The 23689-nt window shown below is 35.7% G+C and overlaps 3 protein-coding genes across 3 annotated transcripts; 2 read left to right on the forward strand and 1 right to left on the reverse strand.

Moving 5' to 3' along the window:
- The first annotated feature begins 7570 nt into the window (after window positions 1–7570).
- On the forward strand, window positions 7571–10653 carry LOC144449272 (mitochondrial import inner membrane translocase subunit Tim22-like). Its single transcript, XM_078139787.1, has 4 exons — window positions 7571–7805; window positions 8651–8835; window positions 9596–9668; window positions 10266–10653. Exons 1-4 carry the CDS (start codon window positions 7571–7573, stop codon window positions 10346–10348), a joined length of 576 nt encoding a protein of 191 aa, XP_077995913.1. The 3' UTR covers window positions 10349–10653.
- A 1492-nt stretch (window positions 10654–12145) lies between these two features.
- On the reverse strand, window positions 12146–14950 carry LOC144449495 (DNA polymerase delta subunit 4-like). Its single transcript, XM_078140037.1, has 4 exons — window positions 14789–14950; window positions 14162–14257; window positions 13284–13395; window positions 12146–13108 (listed from the first exon to the last, which is right to left on the reverse strand). The coding sequence occupies exons 1-4, from the start codon at window positions 14889–14891 to the stop codon at window positions 13084–13086; spliced, it is 336 nt and encodes a 111-aa protein (XP_077996163.1). The 5' UTR covers window positions 14892–14950; the 3' UTR covers window positions 12146–13083.
- Window positions 14951–15472: 522 nt separating this feature from the next.
- Window positions 15473–23260, forward strand: LOC144449158 (transducin beta-like protein 2). The gene is made up of 12 exons (XM_078139632.1): window positions 15473–15614; window positions 16395–16595; window positions 17290–17341; window positions 17792–17854; window positions 18510–18621; window positions 19392–19491; window positions 19919–20005; window positions 20327–20462; window positions 20753–20802; window positions 21696–21878; window positions 22257–22446; window positions 22838–23260. The coding sequence occupies exons 1-12, from the start codon at window positions 15566–15568 to the stop codon at window positions 22890–22892; spliced, it is 1278 nt and encodes a 425-aa protein (XP_077995758.1). The 5' UTR covers window positions 15473–15565; the 3' UTR covers window positions 22893–23260.
- Window positions 23261–23689: the final 429 nt, after the last annotated feature.

Consider the following 23689-nt stretch of genomic DNA (forward strand, 5'->3'; position numbering starts at 1 on the left):
CATTACCGTTAGACCTGCGACTGTGTTAGACGAAGGTTACGACACACAACAAAGGTACAAACTTTTATTAGGCAAATTCATCAAACTTCCAAGGACTTGGTTTCTATAGCGATGACCCGTTGTCGCGACACTTGCCATTCTAACCTTTTTTACGAGATTTCACCTTCGTGTATTAAAATTATACACTCTAGATACGGTGGAATTTATAGCAACCTACAACTCAGGGATATCTCTGGCTACGTAATTTATGTTTGAGAGAAAGTCCAATTTTCAACAAAGCGCTGATTTGTTTCGCTTATACCTTTCACATTCCTCTATACTTTACACACACACACACACACACACACACACACACACACACACACACATACACACACACACACAAACATGCGCGCGCGCGTGTGTGTGTGTGTTTGGTTCTTCGTGGTTTTGAGGTATTACTAATACATCCATGTATCAAGATAAGATATATTCAAGTTCAACCAGCAATACCAAACTACATAACAAGCTATTCCTGAAATGTGTTGAATTTTAATCTATAAACAATAGACCCTAAGCCTTTTGTCAATGAATTAACACTGACGAATACCTTTTTGTTTTGTCTCTGTGTGAATCTTTAAAAAAATGCACACTGTCTGTAGGGCAGCGAAAAACTAATTAATACCGCCTAATAGCCCAGGACCTTCACAGTGAAATGGCATTTTTAATTTACAAAATACAATCGCCAACAGTGAAAAATGCAGATTTTGTCATTTCCACTCTTTGTCCGACGTTGGACACTAGTTATATAACATTTCAAACAACCCCCGGCGGTGGTGGTGGAAGTCCCGAGATGGGTGGGTACCCATCCTTGTTAGCGAAATTTCAAATGTACTCCTTTTCCCGGAATATTTCAATGAAAAACACCCCCCTTTTTAGTGAATCTGGGAGAAAATCACCCCTTTTCCACGAAGTTGCTAACAAGCATGCGTACCCGTTTCGTCTGGGACTGCCACCACCGGGAAACATCATGACTTCAGAGATATATATATATAGTCAAAAACTTTCGTGAAGAAGATAAACAATCGAGTTTCCTTCTTGACTAAAAGATTTGACGAATTCCAACAATATGCTGTATGCGTGTTGCGTAGTGGACCATAGGTTGGAAGATAGAAGTTATTAGAACAGGGAAAATAATACCTTACCTTGAATTTTTCGATGGAGACTAAAAGAAAAGTTCGAATTTTGGTAAGATTAACTTACGCGATATAAACAAGATCAAAAAGTCTGTGTGATTTGCTCTTTAACAATTTGGACTAAAAAGAGGGTTAATGGCTGTAATAAATCACGTTTCAGACGGCAGAAACGTGTTTACATAACGCTTGCCTGTGGCGCGGTATGCGTCACATAATTATCGATAAATTTTTTTACTCGACTGCTATATTTTAGACAACTTGTTTTGCATTTCGATAACTTATTTGACTCAACTACTACAATTTCAAAAACAAAATTGCAGACTGCCTGTATGGCTACGAAAAGCTAAGAAACCATTAGTCCAGAACCTTCACAGTGAAATGACAGTTTTAAATTTACAATCGCCAACAGTGAAAATGCATATTTTGTCATTTCCACCGTCTTTTGTAGTTATATAACATTTCAAACAACTATGACTGCCGATACATATAGAGTCAAAACTTTCGTGAAGAAGATAAACAATCGAGTTTCCTCCTTGAATAAAAGATCGTTAAGGTTTGCCTTGACGAATTTCAACAATATACTGTATGCGTGTTGCGTAGTGGACCATGAGGTTGGAAGATAGAACAGGAAAAATAATACCTTACCTTGAATTTTTCGATGGAGACCGACAGAAAAGTACGAATTTTGGTAGATTAACTTACGAGATATAAACAATTTTTTTAGGTTAAAAGTCTGTGTGATTTGGTGTGGTTGCAATAAATCACGTTTTAAGACTGTAGAATCTTTGTTTATACAACACTTGTTATTCAAAGGCATGTTGAATATTTACATTTGAATACGTGCTTCAGTGGGTATCAGGTGACTTGTCATGTTACTTTGTCAGCTGATCTCTGGCACGTGACTCCCGAGCAGTTGAAAGTTATTCGTCCGCGGTGGCACAGGGGGGGATAAATAAGTCGTTTCGCTAAAGTGCGTGAACCGGGTCAACACACTTCCTGATCAACCACACTGAGTGTTGATGACACCACAAAACATTATATTTATTACAAATGTCGGCAATTATTACGATTGTATAGTCCCCTCCAACATTTATGGTGCGCCTAACAATAATTGTGAATCTAACTGATATTCAAACCTTGTACCAAGGGCATGAGGCAACAATTCTGGTGTCTATAAGTTATAACAATATTGAATAACGTGAATATAGACAACATCAACAAGTTTCGTCAAGTTCTTGTTTATCATTATTTCAGTATCCCGAATCGCTAATTAATATCTAATTATAATACACAGAGAAACACATATATTTAACTCGATCGAATTGCACTTGAACACATAGAATGTACGGGACGCCGGATCCGACGCTGCTGCGGAGCATGGCTGCGGAGTGTACCGATTGAATAGCGCCCCCAACGGCCGTATAATTTACTTCTCTGTCTTGTCGCTCGATCGCGAGATCGAATGATTCGAATCTTGGAATTTGAAAATTCAACCTCCACGCGCTCAACATTTGCTCAATTTGCTCAATTTGCTCATTTGCTAAATAAGGAAGGGTAGGACATTCTGGTGTTCTTTTTCGTCGTAAGATTGAAACCACATCGCCCTCGTTCACGGACGCTTTCTGTTTCGGGCAAACTTACGAGTATTTGTTTACGCAGTCAAATGATCTTGTTACGTTTTCTCTTTCATTCAAAGGTATATTTTGAAGAGACACAGATATGACGACTAATGTTTAATGATTATTTTTACGTAATTTTATGAAAATAATATAGACCGGAATCGACTGTGTGTTCGAGCCTACCGCAACTCTACGGCACCAAATATTGATTAAACCAAGATATTATCAATTTTGTTTTTGTTTATATCCCTCGCAAAAGACGCACCGTTTCGGAGCTTCAGTTCATATAATATGCTGTTTCAGCAATCTGTTTTACTGTCCCGCAAACGCCACAATGTACTGCAACATGCGAAATATATATCTCACCACAAGAGGGCAGGAGGTGGTTTCGAGCTTCGAGCGAAAATTCATGGGTCACATGTTCGATTTCAAGCGTCCTGATTGGTTTATTCGATGTCGTGTCCTACCCCTCTGTATTACAAGTTTAAGCAAGGAATGCGTTTGGAGCTCGAGCATGGCAAACAGCGCGTCAGCTGTCGCGAGAGAACTAAGCGTCGATTTTGCACCATGATCGATCATGTTCCATTAAAGCATTTACAGACTAAATCTATCCTTATACTTTCTTTTCCTTTATTCTATTTTAGAGTCTTCCCTATTTATATAAACTTTTTCTGCGATTATTAAAAATGTTTCCAGAAAGTGTACAAATACATACGTACAAATCATTTCTGGCCTCATACCCAAAATAACAAATATGTGTGTATAATGAGTTTATTAAAATATACTTTGAATAAAGAAATACGTATGTAAATGAGACTCATAGCTAACTTGGGCCTTTGTCACCTGTATCACATCATTATCATTTTCGGGTTTCACCAGAATTGTTGCCTCATGCCCCTGCTTGTACTAGCAAACAGATGTACACTCAACAACTTCAGAGCAAATGAATTTCACAAGTTTCACACAGTGTTGATCACATTGTTATAAAGCATGGCTTTTAACACTTCTCTCTCGCTGTTGGTTGTTGCTTATTTAGCGTTCTACCATAATAACATATAGGTTTTTCTAAACCATCTTGAACCTGCGAAAGGACTTTAATAGCCAACCCCTAAAACCGCTTGCTTCTGTACAGAGCATAAAATCGTCACCGAAACGTGGATGGGCAAGGACTGATAGTGACGCATCTTTCAAAGTTTAAAGAGCACTCGGTCAGTCGTCCTTCGTAACATCACCCCATTTTCCCCTAAAAAGGAGCCAGTAGGCGCGACTGTGCTGGTTGGAGAAACATAGTGTTTGGCAATACAAAACTGTTTTGAATGTAACACCTACGGAAAAAAACCCATTGGAATAAAATCTTTAACAAACAAATCAAGGTCTCTATATATCGTAGATTGTCTGTATCTTATAGACTATAAATATCACTATGCTGAGTATAGTATAATTATAGTGAATAACAAGAGTAAATATAACACTCAAAATCAAGTAAGTTGTACATAGTTATTGGTGGTATCATTTTGCTTGATGCTCATATTGTAAGTTCATGACTCTATAAAGTTATCAAGTCTCCACACTTTGACACTCAGTGGACATGTCAACACGACTAATATAATATTTATTGAAGTTTGTAGGTAGTAGAAATTACAACTATCATGAAGAAAACAAACTTTCTTAGTACTTGAATTGACATTCCAATGCCAGGGGGTGTCTCACCCAATATAAGTCATTGCACATAAACTATGTAGAATCTACCTTTGATTACAATATGTAGTACTAGTAGATATTTATGATGGTAATTTCTTTGTATAAAGTCAATTGTTCGATGATTGAACATACGTTTGACATACTTTCGTTCTACAGCATACGTTCGACTATAGATTCAAGATTTGTTTGACTTAAGACTTGGGTATATTGCTACGTTTGTTGTTACATTACATCATGCAGAAAATAAAGTGACATTGACCAGTGAATTGTGTAGTGAGAACGAATTGTCGAGGACTCCACCCCAGTAGCTTACACAGAGTATAGACTTAATCAAATCGATAGCTGTTAGCTATCGATTACTCCCCTGAATTCGTTTGTGGGCATCTCACCCACCGTAAAAAATGCATTTGTTTTCAAACTGATTTTTATAACGAATCTGTTTACATGCGCATGCAGATATAAAGAACCATCGGAACTCACCTGATCAGTTCCTTTCATGGAAGCAAAATGGTCGTTTTGAGGTCTTTGAGTGTGAACCGTGGTCTGGACTGTCACAGGTCACCGGTTCTTATTAAGATCTGGTATGTGGATGCATTACAAAATCACATTCCAAGTATAATTTATAGGTCTTTCACATACTATTAGGTATATTGTTTTCTTTATGTATGTCCAACCACTGTAGCCATTTGTGTATACCTGCAGATCGTGTGACACCAATCTGATTAAAATCCGATGTGGTGAAAGCTGCTAGATCATGTCCTTATTTACCTCTAGTATTCATCGTATTGTGACGTTTGTTTTGTTCGGAGTGATCGCCGTGGGAAGGCGGCGATCACTCCGAACATGTACAAAGCAAACGTCACAACACGATGAATAGAGGTAAAAATGACATCTAGCCGCTTTCACCACATCGGATTTTAATGAGATTGGTGTGACACATACTTTTCTTTTCTTCTTTTAGTACAAGTTGGCTATATTACACGACTCAACGTCCTGTATGCGACTAAACGAGTACTAGTAGTAGGGGTCGACTTAATTTCTAAACACGACAGTCATACTCATAGATCTAGAATAGTACAAAATGTAGTTGTACAAACTTTTAACATGAGGCCTTTAACTGTAGGAAAACCTTTATTTACAATCAAAACATATGTGATATTTATTCATTTATGTACCTTAATAAATGATAACATAAGATAACATAAGATAACATAAGATAACGTAACGTAACGTAACGTAACATAACGTAACGTAACGTAACGTAACCTAACCTAACTTAACCTAACCTAACCTAACCTAACCTAACCTAACCTAACCTAACCTAACCTAACCTAACCTAACCTAACCTAACCTAACCTAACCTAACCTAACCTAACCTAACCTAACCTAACCTAACCTAACCTAACCTAACCTAACGTAACGTAGATGTATATACATTTTCAAACGCTGTAATTGAGTTTTTGATATGCTACAGGCCTCGCAATTTATTTATTTTTCACCCATTTACCCTACCACACAATGGACAGGTAACTTTGAAAATTTCATGCCAACCACTTTTTCTACCTGCCCAATGTTTTGTACATTTGAGTATTTTGTGCATCTAGGCGCGTGACACAATGGTCATTCACTTCAGACTGAGTTTGCCATTTTAAAGTAATTATGGTCCTACCTACCAAACTTACGACAACCAATGCAATCATGGTAAATCAAAATAGAGAGAAAATGTGTATGGTAAACCTGTATAAATGTCTGTATATCCTCTTTGAACAAATGTATGTCAACTTGTACCATTGTTTGTGTTTTGAACCATCTTAAAAACCATGTTCCCAAACATTATATTCTCAGGAGGTGTAATAAATTATTATAAATTGTATTATTTAAGTCATTACATTTAATATACATTGTGTCACTTTGCCATGGACCAGTATTCTATTGGGAGTACGTTACAATCATAGTGGCATTCGTATTCGCACCCTTATTAGCAATCTTTCCAAATTCTATTCTTGTTACATTGTAACAATTTAAAAGAAAAAGTTATCCCGGATTGGAATTCTAGTGAGATGGTTCGATGAAAGAATTTTCTTCACTGCGAACTTGTCGTCAAATAATCCAGACTACATATAAATATTTACAGTACTCACAAGATTTACTGTAGAAAGTAATGATACTGCAGCTGTAAACATATCGGTATAATATGTCATACACATGATACGTACAAAATTAAGTTATTAACGACCGTTTTGCTTGACCTTGGGGTACAGTATACATTACACATGCTACATGTATACACAGCCTTCGATAAATCACGATGTCCATGTAAGCAAAACATGCAAAGTGTCGACACGTTCCAATACGTTCAAAGTCATGCGTGGACGCATCACGGAGTCGATCATTTACTTGAGAATACAACTGATTTAAAGATAAAAACTGGTTAAAACAATTGTTTTTAAGGAATGCAATCTGACATAACAATTTTAAACATAATTTCGAAACGTTCCGAACAGCAACTTATATGTACCGGTCCAGTTGGGAAGGTCTTTCCAAAATCTCCCGGTCGGTCCAACCTGATGTTTTGCCGTTTTCTAAGTTTAGTGTTTTTCTTGACTAAAACCATAGCGAAACCTGGTCGTCCGTTTCTTATAGCCATTATTTCATGATTTTAGGATTTTTAAAGTACAGAGCCCGTTTAAATATATTTTTGCCGATAAAAGCATTAAAAAGTTCTTTAGGGAGGTGATATCTACCCTGTCAGTGATTGGTGATGTCCCGGGTGGTGTCATTTGTAATATTGGACCAAGGAGGTAATATTAGAGAAACCCCATTGATTGGGCTAAGCTTTGAACTGCCATCAGTTGTCTGATTTCTATATTTCGCCATCCCACTATATGGAATTTGAAGCTTGTATTCATAAGATATAACCTAATATTGACCTGTATATATGTAAAATCGTTCTTTCTTTCTGTACATTCTTGTGTTGTTCCGATGGATCTGCACACGTATTAAATCTCTGCATGTAAGATTTGTATTAGCAGATGAGGGCGCTGTTGTCAGATCTAATAATCATCTCATTTCAAAATGGCGGCCTCCAGTGCACCTGGAGAAGATGCACATGGCAATGAGAATAGCGAAATGATTGGACTTACTGACACCGATGTCGCTAAGATGATGGACGTTTTGATAGGAGAACACAAGCGACCAATCACTGAGCGGACTTTTGGGTTTCCTCAAATGCCAAAGACAAAAGATCAACTGATGGTAGAGAAAGCTATGGAAAGTTGCACTTTCAAAAGTGTATTGAGTTGCGTTTTAGGTGAGTGAGTGAGTGTACCGAAATTTGTGGAGTCAAGATGGGCGAATGGCTTAGATCGGCCGGCTTGGAATCTGAAAGTTGCACGTTCTAACCCCGTCGCTGCCGTTTGTTTCTGAATAGCCAAAGTCCTTGGGCATGATTTGAACAGGGATTGGGCCCAGTCAACCCAGCTGTATAATTGGGGATCTGGTAGGATAGAGGCTGCAATGTGAATGCCTACTTGAATCTAGAATATGCATTTATAGTGGCTACAATGGATTGTATGCTCCCCAGGGAGTTGAAGTATAAAGGGCTGTTGTGCTGTTATAGATCTGTGCCAGGGGTTGGGTAATAATTGTAAAGTGCTTTGAGCACAGAGTGGGAAAGTGTTATATAAAAACCAACAATATTATTATATTATTATTATTATTATTAAATTTGAAAACGATATTATATTGATTTTGTACCATTAAATATCCATGATACAGTTCACATTATTGTTTTAATAGATAATGACTTGTGTGACTTTCAAAAACTTTTATATAGGTTGGAGTCAGTTCACGGGGGTGGGGGGGGGGGCTCTAATAGCTTCGATACAAGAAACAGTACAACACATTTCTGCTTAAGTCAAGTTGTTCATGATGTGACTCCAGCAAACATTGGACAAGTAATGACAGAATAGTTAGGGAGTAACCATAGTGCAGAGTGGAATAGGAATTTGTTGGAGTATTTTCCAGAGCTAGATGGAGGGGAAGGGAATGTCCCACTCTTGTCAAGTGGGTCTTTGAGGTTCTCTCATAGAATCTCTGGAGGCAGGTTTGAGACATGTATATTTGGTTGATGCTGGTTTTGTTTTTGTGTCCAAGGTTTTGGTTTGGGTGCTGCTATAGGGTTATTTGCTGCTAGTGTGGATCCAGTAGACCCTGATACAATGGCCAAGCAGAAAGCCAGAGACATTCTTAGAGACATGGGAAAAAGAAGTTTATTTCATGCCAAAAATTTTGCTGTTATTGGAGCTGTATTTTCAGCAACAGAATGCTGTATAGAATCAGTAAGTATACAGTATTTATCCACAATCAGTCATTTAGTAGTGTTACTTAAAAGGAAAGGATACCTTGTGACTTCACTATGTTTAATAAAAACTTGGATGTCAAACAAGATAAACTGCATTGGTTTTATTCACTTTTACTTATCGGTATATAGCTGGCATCAATCTGAATTTAGGCAGGAGTGACATACAGGCCTTGGTTGGAAACTTCCTTTGTAGACTGTTTCTGTTGTTATTGGACTTTTTATTACAATGCAAGCAGTCGACAATACCTTTAAATACGCAACTGCCTGGGCCTGGGACCCTATTTTGCATATGACTGACTGTATGTTTGGAGGTGGAGAACTTGTGATGACTCACTGGCAAGTAATCACCAAAATATAAACATTCCCTATCTGGGTTTTTCACATGCAAATGCTGAATAACCAGAAGCTAGTGCTCTGTACAGTAGTTTGAATTTCCCGCATTTGCATAGATTAGCCATAATCCTCTTTATATAGGGCAGTTCTGGAAGTTCCCAATTAAGGCTCATACATCACTTCCGCATAAGTTCGGATCCATGTCAGTTCACACTGATAAGTGAAAGTGACTGAAACAACTGCATTTTAGTCAGGTTGTATCCAACTGACTATCAGTGATAAGATGCCGTCATTGCACTTTAAGACTTTCATATTGTGTGTCTATGTTGTATGATCAATGGTCAAGATTGCGTACGGTAGAATGTTTTGCAGTATTTATGATTTTGTGTTTTCTTGTACTACAGTACCGAGGAGTTAGTGGAACACAGAATACTTCATTAGCTGGTTGTATAACTGGTGGTGCAATAGGACTTCGAGGTAAGGTACCATAACACATTGACTCTAACTGTCACAACCAGTGCTCCAGCTAAGACATTTTAAGTTCACACAAAGTTAGAAATGAAGAATCTATCATTATTTCTCATTAAACCATAATGTATACTGGCAAGTAATTATAATACTGCTGGTAATGGGATAACTTGTACATTGCAATAGATGATATGACTACAATATGACTACAATACTAGTATGCAAATAACAGGATTCTCACAAGGATCAATCACAAGGAAGACGGTTCATTTGCATAAATATTTGCATATCGATAGCATTGTAATTTGCATAATATATACATTTCTTCAGCATTGAAATACATATTCATGTGTTTATACGTATACACATCAACACTGGGATCAGCCATTACTCTTCATGTAAATTGTATTATTACAACATCAATATACAATATTGTCATTTTAAGGAAGACCATGAAAGCTCAAGCATGGTTAAACACCTTGAAGCATGGCCAATCATGGCAGCCTAGGTGGTATGGATGGTACTAACAATAACATATTTAATAAGTTTGTAAATCATGATGAACTGTGTCTAAAAGAAATATTGTATTTATTTTTAATATTTCAGCTGGAATCAAACCAGCAATAGCTGGGTGTGTGGGATTCGCTACTTTCTCTGCTGCCATAGATTATTATTTCCATATGAGATAACAGGAATTAGAAATGAAGAGGAGAAAAGACCATAGAATTTCAAAACTTGGATTACAAGTGCCAGAAACTTGTGAACATTCACATCTTCCAACACACAAACTAAGTATTCTTGTGTGAAAAAAAAGAAACCTTTCCTCCATTAGAACCAAAGTAGCAAGAAAACACGGAGAGGATTCATCGTACAGACTCTGTCAAAAGCTGTGTATGAATGCCTTGCTGCAAAATTAAAAGGCAACTCGACCGACTTCATATCCCACTTTGTGATAGAAGTGTACCAGCCTCGATAGAAGACTGGATGGTTGACATAGCAAGTGTTCTTGCCACATAGCCTGAGAACCCAGTAATTCAATTTCAGTATTTTTGTCATAGCCTGAGAACCCAGTAATTCAAATTCAGTATTTTCGTCAACACCTCATTATCAAATCAGCATGAATTGAGCATATCACTTGTTGATGTTCATTTGTACAAAGTTCACATTTCAAGGCCAACTACGTCACATCTAGGTAATTTGACATTTTCAACATAACATGCATCATTAACATAATATAGGCATCATGTGATTTTTAAACCAATCAGCTTCTATGCATGGTATCCATGAAAATACTAACTTTGAATTACTGATATGACTTCTCAGGCTGTGTAGATGCCAAGTCAACCATCCAGCCTTCTAAGGAGTCTCCTACAAGGCCAACAAGGATGTGCCGTGGTATTTCTTTGGACCATTGCGCAGTTATATGCTTTGTAGTCAAAAACTACTTTCCTTCAACATCTGAGCATGTCATTTATTTAAAGAAGAGTATTCTGGAATACACAGACAGACAGTCTCCATCGTTTATGAGTTAGTCACGAGAAAGAAATAGTGATAATGCTTTGCCACAATGATGAATCTTTCGGTGGTGTGTATTTTTTGGGTAGAATTTGAAATTTATTTCAAAGAGATGTGACATCTATGAAATGTAATTAGAATGACTTTGTAGCCATGACGTTTTATCTGAATGTTTTGTATAATTGAATTTGTATCAAGAGTCTCTGTAAATACAAGAAAAGTGTTGAAAACTGTGATGGTGTGATAATTTTTGTCAATTATGTTTAGTGGAGACATCCTGAAAACCAGAAGAAATTTTCCTGCTGATGTAACAAAAATTAATAAGGGGCATCGTAAAGAGGGACACGGCTTACGACTATGGGTGGAGATAAATAAATAATAATGTTAGTTTTTATCATTATAGAACACTTTCCCACTTAGTAATTGAATTGATGATGACTTGTGGCACAGATTTATACTGCCACACTGGCCCTTTAATATACCCCCATCTCCCTTATTGTATGTGTAGTCTGTAGGTTGTGACAGGGCGCCCTCACACATCAGTCAACCCCTTTCAGATAGAGCAGGCCAGTGAAGGTGAGCGACACAACGTATCTTACAGTCTGGATACTGTTACAGTTTGTAAGGTGCCCCATGATGGGGCGCACTCACACATCAGTCAACCTCTTTCACATAGAGCAGGCTGGTGAGGGTGAGCAACACGACGTATCTTACAGTCTTCTAATAGGTTTGCCATATTTTTCAACAGGCAAAAGTCCATCACACAAGAAAATTTACAGCTAATGAAGCTTTGACAATATATATATTTTATTGACTCTCTTCTGTTCTAAACATGTACATGTAAGTTAGATGATCTACTTTGACTCAATCATCTTGTTACATGTTACATGTTACAATTCCAACAACAAGAATTTAACATGAAAAGCATTCTAAAATGCTCTTTACAAAGAAAACTTCAAGAAATACCAGAGACAAGTAAAATCAACACCAAAGTTTTTAGTTCAACATTTTCAATTGGTGATTAAGAAATAATTAGAAACCGATTAATTTAAAATTAAGACCTCTGCTCTAATAAATACAGCTAGTACAATATACTAATAAAGTTTAGATATATTTATATGCAATATAACATTAAAACTGCCTAAAAAACCCTAAAAGAACACATAAACGTCTCCAAATGTATTATCATATCAAAATATATGAATGATTTCTATGCTAAAATATTTGTATATTTTTACGTAATTTGGCCAGAATCTGCAGAGTTGTTTGAAATGCTAGTTGGAGTCAACTTGTACTATGCAAGCAGTAAAGCTACAGGTCAAAGGTCAAGGCATGATCAGATAAATCTGATTAGTGTGGCCTTGCTTATTTTAGCAGACTAAGATTATTTTAGTCTGTAAGGTATGCCGTGATGGGGCACCCTCACACATCGGCCAACCTCTCGGCCAGTGAGGGCAGAATTTCACGATGTATCTTACAGACGAGGAGTACTTCTGAACTGAAAGAAAGGTGTTACAGTATTGCTAGCATAAAATCATGGATGAATCCATGACTTTTACTTTTCAATCTTCAGTACTACGAGTACCTCCTTTGACCTTGGCCAAAGAACACAGTTTATGTACAGTATTGTTCCTATGAATACAGCTTTCTTGATGACCAACACTTAGTAAGCAGAACATCCAGCAATTCTCTCTGATGAGTACTGTCAGGCAGTGATCCTTGAAATCAGGCAAATTTCACCAGTGTGGCGGGGATGTAGTGAAAGCATATCTGAGAGTTCGGAAATGTGGTACTGTGATTGACAAGTTTCTGATACACTCAGGTTATTGTGCAGCACCATAGGTTGTATAGTGTGCTAACACATCAGTGATATTAGTGTACTAGCCACATAACTTCACCAGCCCATCTACTACAAGTCATAGTCCTTCCATAAACTGAAAAAAAAAAAATTATTAAATATACAGCTTACTACTACATGTATGTAACAACATCACCAGTCCTGTAGTAGCTTGATAATAATCTACCCCAACACTCTGATGCCATTCAGAGAGTGCTCTGTCACAAAGCAATGATTCCAACCTGGAAATCCGCTATATATATAAAACTCACCATAATGTGTATTCTTCTTTGTCTGAATGTTGGTCTATAAGATCTTTGATTTCTAGAGGTGGATTTAGGCCATGTTTATCAGCTCTCTGCCATCTCTGCATTCTAGTGATTCCTGTCAAATATGATATTAGAGAGTAAAACTTTGATGCTATAGTATACCTTTATTTATACTGGATAGTTGTTTAAGTATATAAACACTTGCCTCCCAAGATGTCCAGTGAGGGCCATCCCTCATGGGTTCAGTGTTAATGCAGGAGGAAATGGGAGGACCCAGGGAAAACATGCGTTGCTTGGTAGAGTCAAAGTGAATGACACTCAGTGACTCTTCTTACTTACACCATGGCACTGTAACACTGTATGTGCATTGAAATATTGAATTTTAAAACCTGTTGCAAATGATCATGTCACTGAACATGTTACACCTGGCATGGTTTACGGTTAAATGCACATGAAAGTTTGGAGATTTGTCTTCTAATTTTATGTAACACTAGTTCCATGTGAAAAAAATGGGGATATGTATTTTTTCCCATTTGTTGCCATCATTGATTTAGTTTCATGAGAGTGTAAATATTGGAAATCCCTTAAAATGTGCAAGTTGTAAGATCACGGATATTATCAGAAATGCCACCCTACTGTGAGTACAACTGACCAATGGCCATTCAATATATAAATATGTTGCAACAGTCTTAGTAAACTAGTTTGCCAGAGTAGTATCTCAAAAGCTATCAGAACCAATGATAGCTTGAGACTATGGCTAATCATTTGGTCAAAAACACTGTGTGTATAGTTTTGTGAACCACAGTAATCGGTCTGCTCTAGAGGACTATAGTAATGGTTTACTACAATGTAGATGGGAACATTAGAAATGATTTGAATACCTGTACAGGGTCCATATTCTAAAGTCAAATCAAATTGTTTGAGTTTTATAAGTTCTTCCTCTTTTGACAAATCTGCTGCTGTTGAGATGATTGTAGCTGAAAACAAGGCAAACAGAATTAATTATACATGCGCTACAATAATATAAATGACCAATTGCATGTATGCATGCATGCATGCATGCATACATACATACATACATACATACATACATACATACATACATACATACATGCATGCATGCATGCATGCATGCATGCATGCATGCATGCATGCATACATACATACATACATACATACATACATACATACATACATACATACATACATGCATGCATGCATGCATGCATGCATGCATGCATGCATACATACATACATACATACATACATACATACATACATACATACATACATACATACATACATACATACATACATACATACATACATACATACATACATACATACACACACACACACACTTTTGTCCTCATATATACTAATATTAAAGCTGTAAATTTAACTATTTCTCAGACTGCATGAAGTATTTCAGTAGAAAATCGGTGCCAATGTCATTGTTACAACCATTTTTAAATGTCCCAGAGCAAAAATATATTTGTATAGTATACCTGCTGTAGAAATGTTGGCTTTCTTCTCGACTTTCGAACTCTTTGAAGGTCCTGTGGGTTTCTTATGTGTTTGGAAATGGTCTGTGATCAGTGGATTCGCCATCGTGTCTTTCAGACGTAACGGCAAGTTATCACGCGAATATTAGCTTCGGCTGAGTCAGCTGAAAACGTGTTATGAAACAGACGCTAGACGCGGAAGCCACCAAAGCGTCATTTCTTTTGATAAACATGAGCCATGATCATTTTTGAAAGGGGTGTCCGTCAGAGGTAAACATACAAAAAGTTTGATCATTCAACTAGCAAGCAGAATGAAACCTTCTAAATGATTGAAAAAATATAGCATACTTTCTTTTGTTCAAGAAAGGGAATCGTGTGTCAAAAATTGTCGAAAATAAAATTATGTATAGTTTGAACCATACGCTCTATCGACCCCTATGAAAATAGAATGATGCGTATCAGACCCGCTAAGTGCTGGGTTATCGAGGCCATTCATATGAACAAAAATGTATGAAATACAAATCACAGAGTGGCAGACAGTGCTTGATTGACCTAAGTGACGACAATAATTTCAGGAAGTACATTTTTGTGGCGAACGTAGAGCAGGAGTAGGGTTTTCATTCATTGATTGTTCGACTAACAATTTGTACATGAAGTTAGGGATACTTATTTACGGATTCAAACATGGCGGACAACGTGGCGGAAAGGTCCGAGCAGCAGGCGCCTGTATTTGGCGTTGCCGTCACTCTTGCCGTCGGAGCGGTGGTTTTACTGGTGATTATGGTTTTGAATGTTGGAAGGAAGTCAGATACAGAAAATAAAGAAAAGGGTAAGTCCAGATCAGAAATTTATATCGACGTTCATATTATTTCTTGTAGTCTGCAAGTGATCGCTTTAGTTCTATTAAATATAAAGCTTGCAGAATGTGGTGCAACTTTCGTTCAGTAATATTTCAATTTATTAAAATTATTTGGCGACGTTTTTAATTAATGAAGTGCATTATTCTTCGCCTGTGTAGTTGCTTAAATACCTGCCCGTATGCACTAAAGAAAAAACTCTAACTTTATTGCATCATTTGCTGGACTTCTTACGCAAAATGCCATCCCGAAATATGCCACAAATTAAATTGGTATATTACTGAAATTTGGTGTTGAGGGCGCTGTCACAATAATATGTATATGTTTCAAAGGCTGGTCATTATAAATTACAATCAACAAAAGTCAATCAAACTTTTCCAAAGAATGTAATTCAGAGCACCCAATGATGTCAAGATATTTGCATACACATTCTCCCTTTCTAAATTTGTTCTCAATCTTATAGGACAGTAAAGTCTTGCTGTGCATGTTACACAATTCCCAAATTGCTTTGGAAACTTACAGAAAAATGACAAAATGAATTTTGAATAAAAGATGTAAAAAGGGGAGGTAGAAATGAGAAGTTTGATATGCAAAATTCAAATACGCAAAAATGATTCTTGTAAAAAGATGAAATTGAAAAAAAATATACAAAGAAATGAGGAAGAAAATAGAAGTTTGATTTGCAATGTTATAAATACACAATAATGTTAATTCACTGTTTTCTATTACATTTTAAACTTTTATTTGTGCAGAGGATGAGGATGAGAAGAGTAATAACAAGAAAAAGACAAACCAAAGCAAAAAACCAAAGACTACTCAGCCTCGTCAGACAAAAAGGTCACAAAGTAATTTCACCCATCCATATCTTTGTTGCACCTTGAAAGCCCATGGTGACAGCATTGTTGATATAGATTTCAGTATTAATGGCAAGTACTTGGCATCAGCATCAGAAGGTAAGGAATACATTTCATTGAAAAAAATATGGTTTCCTCCTAGGATTGCCCAAAAATCACTGTTTTTTGTCAGTGTTACTAATTTTTTGCCATCAAGCACCTCTGTATGTTAAATGATCACTTGTCCAACATAGAAGTCTTTTAAAAGAGTTTTGTTTTTGTTGTTGACAAACATGTTGCTCTCCCCAGTTTCAACCATCATCATGTTGTATTTGCCGTATTTGCAAAGTCCATTTAGGGGAAAAGTCTTGCATATAATATCATTCAAAAATATCCCCTAGCTAATCGCTAGGTTTCCTTAGTTTAGTACCCAATGTATGTGTACATATGTGAATCGAATGAAAGCTGTGTTTTAAATATAGGACTTTACAAGTTAAGAACCTAAGTAAAACTTATTGAATGGTTTCAGTACTATTTTGAAATTACATGATTGTTAGTTGAGGAATTCATTAAGCTTCATCGTCCCAGCTCTGTTGTTCTTGGAAACAAAGAAAATTATAGTTAATATTACATTTGTTGAAATGTGTTTAGTCTCTTTTGAGGGTTGGTCATATATGTTTGAAGAACAATTCTTTATTGTTACAGACTTTTCTTTCCCCCCCCCCCCCCCACATCTAGATAATAACGATATTTTGAGGAATTATGAAACTTTGTTAATATTTCAATTGTTTTATTGGCTTTCACTTTTCTTTAGATAGAACAGTTCGTGTATGGAGTGTTAAGGAGTTCAAAGAAAAAGAACACAAGTAAGGTGTACTATTGTATATATACTACATATTAGATTGTCTAAAGAGAATGAAGGATTCTGCAAGTGTTTATGACTCAAGTTGTTGGTGATGAATAAAAACTAGGCATCTGTCCACCAGATTCAAAACTGTTGTGAATTCCCAAATTATTTCATAAAAAATAAGACTAATAACAAATTTGTGTATTAGTTTTGATTCATACTTCAATTTTCCTACAAGAATTTATGTGGAATTTGAGAGATGAATGGGAAATCATTTGGATAAAATTATGATTGTTTTACCTATTGTGCATACCTTGTTACATTTACATGAAATTTTCTGTGACTGAGATTTGAATATTTTACTGTATATTGATTCTCATTGATGCCAGATTGTTTTCCAGGCCATGACTGTGAAGTGTAATAATATCCAAAGTTAATTTGTTGTATGATTGTCCTTTTCTTAATGTAGATGTCTACGTGGGAATGTAGAGTTTGATAGTGCTACCAAGGTCAAATTTAGTCCAGATTCAAGGTAGGAATACCTGTCATAGAAATCCTTAGATTTTATTAAATTGTTAATTTTCAACCCTGGCTCAGTGTCGTGATACTATCCAACGTGTATCAAGCCAACATTTTCATGAGTACAGTCCCAAAAACACAACTAATTTCAAAAATACAGTGACAGATTTCTTTCCTGAATGTTCATACTATAGTCCAACATTAGGAGATACAAAATCTGTAAAACTCTCTAAAATGCAGTTTCATAGGCACTCTATGGGCTCTGTGAGTGTGTTACATGGTCAAAGTCATCTAGGATAATGAGCGTCATTTTAATCCAACCCCTTTTTACATGCAGGGTAGGCCTTAAAGAGTAATTGCACATATTTCTTTAAAATGGTTCCTTTCTATGTCATCGGTTCCTTTCTTTGTCATCAGTGTGCAATACCTAATGTACTTTGTATGTGTAGTTCTCTCAGAGACTAGGTATGCAACATACTGTGTGCCCTCAAAGTATTATAAAAAATTATGTTGTTGTCGGCCAAAATGATCAAAATTTCTTGTGCATCACCACATAGTAAGGGAAATAGGAACACCAAATTTTGATGTGTGTTGTTCTTGATGATAAAGATGTCACTTTCAGCCTGAATGTCTCTTCAGGATAACTTTTATTTATAATTTTATTTCAGGGCGTTCGTTGTAAGTCTTGCTAATGGAAATACTTTGAGAATCTTCAAACTTGGTAAGAAGGAAGATGGGTCCGGTAATACCGTTGTACCTAATCCTGAAGACTTCCCTAAGGTGTGTACCATATTTGTGTTTGTTTGTTTGTTTGTTTGTTTGTTTGTTTGTATGTTAATCTACTGATATGAATAGTTTGGTTACAGTTACTAGACTACGCAAAATTAGAGAGAGCATAGAAGAGAGACATAATGTATAAGTATTTTGTATATGACTGTATAAGATTCTAGATTCTATCCTGGAGAATCTTAGATGGGAGGATTATTACAATGAATAACACTGAAGTAAAGCACTTTGTCTATGTGCTACATTCTTATAGCATTCATATCAGGTGTAAAAATATGCTATTTCAATTCGTTTATTTACAAGCCGTTCTAATGTGGTCAATAAGCAAATGAAACAAGTGTACTTTTTAAACTACGATTTACTTTGGTGTTATGGGTTTTATATGATATGGCTGCTATAAATGTTTATGGTACATACAGAAAATGTTTTACTTTAGTGTTATGGGTTGTAAATATTATTCCCCAATATTTTTCTTAGTTCATCTGAGGAAAAGACGAGTGACCTAAGGGGCCTTGTCACTATGAGTTGCGAGACAACTAGGACAAACCCTTAACTCATGAATATAGATATAGAATATATAAAGTATAGAAATTGATATAACAAACATGTATGTAGCTTCTTGGGAGTGCATCCTTCTAGTGTTCACTAAGTCCCAGATTTGAGTTTCGATCCCAGTCAATTTTTTTCCTCGATTACAGTACTAGTAAGAAGTGTAGTCTTGTGAAAGTCATTGATTCAAGATATTTGTTTTGTTTTGATTTCAGAGACATGAAAGAGACATAATCAACATTGGTATAGCTTCTAATGGTAAATATATGATGACCGCAGCCAGTGATACCACAATTTTGATCTGGGATCTCAAAGGTAAACCTTTCTGAATCATTTCAAACCAAAATGGAATTTATATGCAATGCATCTTCAGGGTTCATATATACTGAAAACTCATGGAAAGTCCTAACTGCATTGCATAGACAAACTTCACTGACTGGCATCTTAGTTAGCTGTTGATAACCACATTACTTACAATGTAACATTTTCAAAACCCACTCAGAATTCAGAATGTGGAGTCAGAATTCTTTGAAAAAAGATGTCAGATGTTTTAATATTATGTGGTTTGTGAATTTCTGATTGAAATGTATAACGTGTGTGTGTTCATATGAATGACATAACATGACACTGGAGATAGTTGGTAGATGAAAGGTGTAAATGTTAGTGAATATCTTGTATTTTAGATGTAAGTAAAACATTGACTATATACCAAAGATGGGATTTCCTTTCTCTTTCTCTTTAGGAGAAGTAATTGCTACAATCAATACCAATCAAATGCATAACAATTACGCAGCTGTGTCTCCCTGTGGGAGATTTGTGGGTTCATGTGGTATGTATACTGACAGTTCTTTATGGACCTACAAGCTTTCATAGGTTGCCTTTTAATTTGTGCCAATTTACATATTTATTGGGATTTGTTGAATTATTATACTCAGTGAAAAGAAATTTCATATGTAACTATGAAGCCATGGTTCATGAACTTTCATTCTCATATGTATAATGTGATGTGTCTGTTCTTGTCATTGTTTTTTATCACTACATGTATATGTGAAATTTGTATACTGTGATAGTCGCTTGTCCTATCCTTCATTTTAATAATCTAGATGGTATAAAGAGATATATATTCTGTTGTGATTTCAATTTCTGGTAGGCTTTACTCCAGATGTTAAGATTTGGGAAGTGACTTTCAGTAAAAACGGTGAATTTAAAGAAGTAGTTCGAGCAATGGAGTTAAAAGGACACAAAGCTAGTGTCTATTACTTTGCCTTCTCCATTGATTCTACAAGGTAAGTGTCACTTTTATGCATACCACTGTAACAAAATAAAGTAACGTGATACAGGGAGTCACATAAATGCATGTCACTTGCCCATATACTGAAACACCACCATACACACATAGTTTGATTACATGTGTATACCCAGATTGTTTGTGAATTCAAGTATATGCAATAACAAAAGTTTTACACTTTTTTAATAAAATAGTTTTTTGCAAAGTGCGAAAACTATTGTAAAGTTGATTATTTATTCTCATCCATTTTAATGATGGTCATTTTATTTTTCTGTAATTCTTTTACAGAATGGCTACAATTTCTAAAGATGGAACATGGAAGATATGGGATACAAATGGTAATTTACCCAATAATCCCATAACTATCAAATTTGATGATCTGTCCAAAGAATTACCGTTTTATAGAAAATAATTCAGATGTTTAAAAAGACGATAGAATTCCACTCCTAACTGAAGTGTATTTATATCTACAGCCGATTTGAAATAGCACTGTGGTTTAATGATTACACATGTTTTATTATTAAATTTTACTGTAGTTGTTACGTTCTGTGCGATTACATTATACCATCCCTGCATATAGTTTGATTGTGATGTTACTTATTATTGGACACATAGTACATTCTCCATACAGATATGAAACCAGCAAAGTTTAATACAAAATGCTGTTAATGTAACAAACACAAAAGTTCCTTAAAAAGCTACATGTCCACTTCACATTTGTGGAGGTTCACTAAAAATTAACTAAATAGATTTCCCGGACATAAGCCATGCATGGTATCTATAAGAATGTTACAGTAGTCAGTACTATCAGGTAGTCATTGTTAGTTTTTAAGGCAGTTTCATCAAACATTGTCAAAACTGTGTGTCAGATGCAATTTCTTATCATTGATTAACAATATGGAGATAAGACAATACTTTAAACATAGCCCCTGTACATGCTTTAAACTTGTTAGCTCATTGTAAGTATATATGAATGGTTGCAGATAGGAAGTACAGCCAATATAGAACGAAGCTATTTTTGACTTTGTGCGAGTCACTCTTTTAAATCGCAGATAATCTTTTGCAATATCATTAAAATAAATGCAATTTCTGCTGCTGACATTGATTCAGAGGCCATTTCACCAATAATGATAGTCTACAGGTCAAGTTTTCACCAACTTTACCTTCAAATTTCAAATCTTTGTTCATTTTTATTCCATTACATTCACTAAAAGAATTACTCTTTACACAGTGGAATATGAGAAAAATCAAGATCCCTACTTGCTTTATACTGGACAATTTGATCACAATGGACCTGCTAAAATTGCCCTTGCCCCAGATGGGCTTTCTGTTGCCATAGCAACTGGTTATGATGTATCCTTGTATGATGCTACATCAGGTGAAGAAGAGGAAACCTTCAGAGAAATTCATTCACGTAAGTCTACTGTCAGTCAAGATTACTTTTGTTTGTTTTGTTGACTATTTGTGAACTTGTGTGGAATTATAAACTTCATATCAGATTGGTATTAAGGTTTTGGTGAGAAAAAACAGTTGTCTTGTAGAGCAATAGAAAAACTTAGTCACTGCTAGTTATAGGAACTAATGGCCATCTATTGTATTTATTCCAGTACCCTCAGCACATTTGTGTTTTCACCAAGTACTAAATATTTGGTTATTGCTAGTTATAATAACTAATGGTCATGTAGTGTATTTATCCCAATACCTATTAGCATACTTGCATTTTCACCAAGTAGTAAATATTTGGTCACTGTTAATTATAGGAACTGATTGCCACATATTGTATTTATTCCAGTACCTGTTAGCACACTTGCATTTTCACCAAGTAGTAAATATTTGGTGACAGCTGGTGATAAACATCTCAGGGTATTTCATAATGTTGCTGGATATAAAGCGTGTATAGCTGACATGGAAGACAAAATGAGAAAATCTACCACCAGTCAGGCAATGAAAGGTAGACTGGAGTCTATGATTAAAGAATACACGTAAGTTGATTTGGTTTCAGTTACTTTTACATTCATCTAAACTACATTGTTACATGAAAAGTGAAGAAACTTCAACTCTGATGAATCTCACTGTCTGTGATAGAGTGAGCCCAAGTAACAGATAGAGGGAAATTCAGTAAAAGTTACACAGATTTCCATAGCTTGTAGCATGAGGTTGGTGAGAAACCCCAGTACCTGCATTAAAAATTATATAGATTTCCAAATCTTTTTGTAGTATAATTTTGTTTGGTAACTGTCATAAATTTTACCTACATGTACCTACTACTGCTCTTGACCAAAGAATAAGGCTAGAGTTAATGCTTTCTCATGCCCATATATCGAGTTGTGTCAACATTTATCTGTGATGATGTCCACTTTTCTTACATTTCAGGGAAGCATTGAATGCAATCCTAGAAACCAAAGAGACTGAGAAACCAAAGAAATAACTGCTGTAATAATTCCCTGTTGTCTGTTCTTGTTCATGAATTTATCTGAAAACTGGATATCATTTTAACCTTCAATGAATTTTTGAAAAACATGTAAACAACAACAATAACAATAAATTGTTGAATTTATTCCAAATCTCTTAATCATTTCGGTCCTCTCTTCAACTTGCCAACTATTGAGCATTCTCTACCATTTCAAAGTGTCTCATATTGACAATGTCCATTTAATAATTAAAATTGTAGTAATCCTCAGAAAAATGGATTGTGTTGTTGGGGTTGAACAGTGTGAAACACAGGCTAAAGGTGTCTTTACCTACAAGATTTTGATGTCCCAGAAAAAAATCACTTAAAAAGTCTTTTCTTCAATTGTTGCCTTTATCTCAATAAAATTTTTGAAATATATATGGATTATTGTGATGCTATATATATAGACATGTGATACTGAAGATGATGATGATGTTAGTGATAACTGTCAGTGAAGATGGTGTTGTCAACGGTGATGATGATAGTGATAGTAAAGTAGATAATAATGGTGATGACAAGACTATGGCGATGGTGATAATTACGAACTGACTGAATGTGAAAGCATGTGACATGGTTTGGATATCTTTAAATTAATAATAATAATGATAATAATAATAATCATCTTTATTTATTCTGGATAGTTCTTTAAAGTATATAAACACTTGTCTCCCAAGAAGTCCACTGAGGGCCATCCCACATGGGTTCAGTGTTCAGTCGAGTCAAACTGAATGACACTTCTTACATACAGTGTGGTAAATTTAATCAAACCCTGA

Source organism: Glandiceps talaboti, chromosome 18, assembly GCF_964340395.1.
Source record: "Glandiceps talaboti chromosome 18, keGlaTala1.1, whole genome shotgun sequence".
Classification (NCBI taxonomy): Eukaryota; Metazoa; Hemichordata; class Enteropneusta; family Spengelidae; genus Glandiceps; species Glandiceps talaboti.

Coding starts and splice junctions, on each gene's coding strand:
- LOC144449272 (XM_078139787.1), top strand. CDS start 7,571: ATGGCGGCCTCCAGTGCACCTGGAGAAGATGCACATGGCAATGAGAAT. Junction 7,806..8,650: donor TGTATTGAGTTGCGTTTTAG/GTGAGTGAGTGA, acceptor TTTGTGTCCAAG/GTTTTGGTTTGGGTGCTGCT. Junction 8,836..9,595: donor CAGAATGCTGTATAGAATCA/GTAAGTATACAG, acceptor CTTGTACTACAG/TACCGAGGAGTTAGTGGAAC.
- LOC144449495 (XM_078140037.1), bottom strand. CDS start 14,891: ATGGCGAATCCACTGATCACAGACCATTTCCAAACACATAAGAAACCC. Junction 14,258..14,788: donor AGCCAACATTTCTACAGCAG/GTATACTATACA, acceptor CCTTGTTTTCAG/CTACAATCATCTCAACAGCA. Junction 13,109..13,283: donor AAAGAAGAATACACATTATG/GTGAGTTTTATA, acceptor TTTTTTTTTCAG/TTTATGGAAGGACTATGACT.
- LOC144449158 (XM_078139632.1), top strand. CDS start 15,566: ATGGTTTTGAATGTTGGAAGGAAGTCAGATACAGAAAATAAAGAAAAG. Junction 15,615..16,394: donor TACAGAAAATAAAGAAAAGG/GTAAGTCCAGAT, acceptor TTATTTGTGCAG/AGGATGAGGATGAGAAGAGT. Junction 18,622..19,391: donor ATCCTGAAGACTTCCCTAAG/GTGTGTACCATA, acceptor TTTTGATTTCAG/AGACATGAAAGAGACATAAT.